This window comes from Habropoda laboriosa, unplaced genomic scaffold, assembly GCF_001263275.1.
Source record: "Habropoda laboriosa isolate 0110345459 unplaced genomic scaffold, ASM126327v1 scaffold106, whole genome shotgun sequence".
Lineage (NCBI taxonomy): Eukaryota > Metazoa > Arthropoda > Insecta > Hymenoptera > Apidae > Habropoda > Habropoda laboriosa.
In genome coordinates this window covers 186,667-187,442 of record NW_017100224.1, presented here as the reverse complement: position 1 = coordinate 187,442, position 776 = coordinate 186,667, and the positions used below count along the sequence as shown (strand labels likewise).

The following is a 776-nucleotide window of genomic DNA, read 5'->3' as shown; positions in this document are numbered from 1 at the left end:
AAAGTGTTCATTTAACCCTAAAATAATAAAGAATAAAATAACAAGAAAATAGTTTTCAAATACTTTACCTTGATACAAAGATCTTCAATTGTTTGACCATAAGTAATTGTAAGAGGTAATTCCTTTTCTTCATTTGCAACATAAACGATCGCTAGACGATCATTTTCCATTGTTAACAAAATTATATGTTTTTTTCACATTTTGTTATTTCCATTGCTCACAGTATACTGTTTATTTACAATCGGAGTGTAATCAACGCGCATGCCAATAGAAAATACGAACCAGAAGTACATACATACATTAAAAAATAATACAATTTTTTAATTTATTTACGAAGTAACTTTCGGAAAATAAAATTTAAAACATTACGGATTATTCATAAATAAATATGTATATATATAGGTATATATATACACGCTTTTTAATTTAAGATTTAATAAAGATAACTAGGTTAATAATGAAGTCATAATTAAATTTTTAATTAAGTTGAATAAATTTCATTCATATGAATCAAAGTTTCTATTGTAAATTGTACTTTATATAATTAAATAACGATATAATGATGTAAATTTTAAATTAACAATAATCCCAATTTGATATTTAATAAATGCAAACATATAAGCATATAAAATGCAAATATTTGAAAATACAGTAAAATATTAGATTACTATATGACTATATGAATAAAGATTACTAATCAATATCAATGATTAAACAACAAATCATTAAATTTTTTCAAATATAGTAAATGATAGAAATATTTCAGATGGTTATGG

General features: G+C 21.5%; 1 protein-coding gene across 1 annotated transcript in view; it reads right to left on the bottom strand.

The window, feature by feature from the left end:
- Nucleotides 1-230, bottom strand: part of LOC108571112 (tyrosine-protein kinase JAK2) — a 6,464-nt gene extending 6,234 nt beyond the window's left edge. Inside the window, 1 exon segment of the mRNA XM_017933087.1 lies at nt 17-230. Coding sequence (XP_017788576.1) covers nt 17-170 — 154 coding nt within the window. The 5' untranslated portion in view covers nt 171-230.
- Between the last annotated feature and the right edge of the window lie 546 nt (nt 231-776).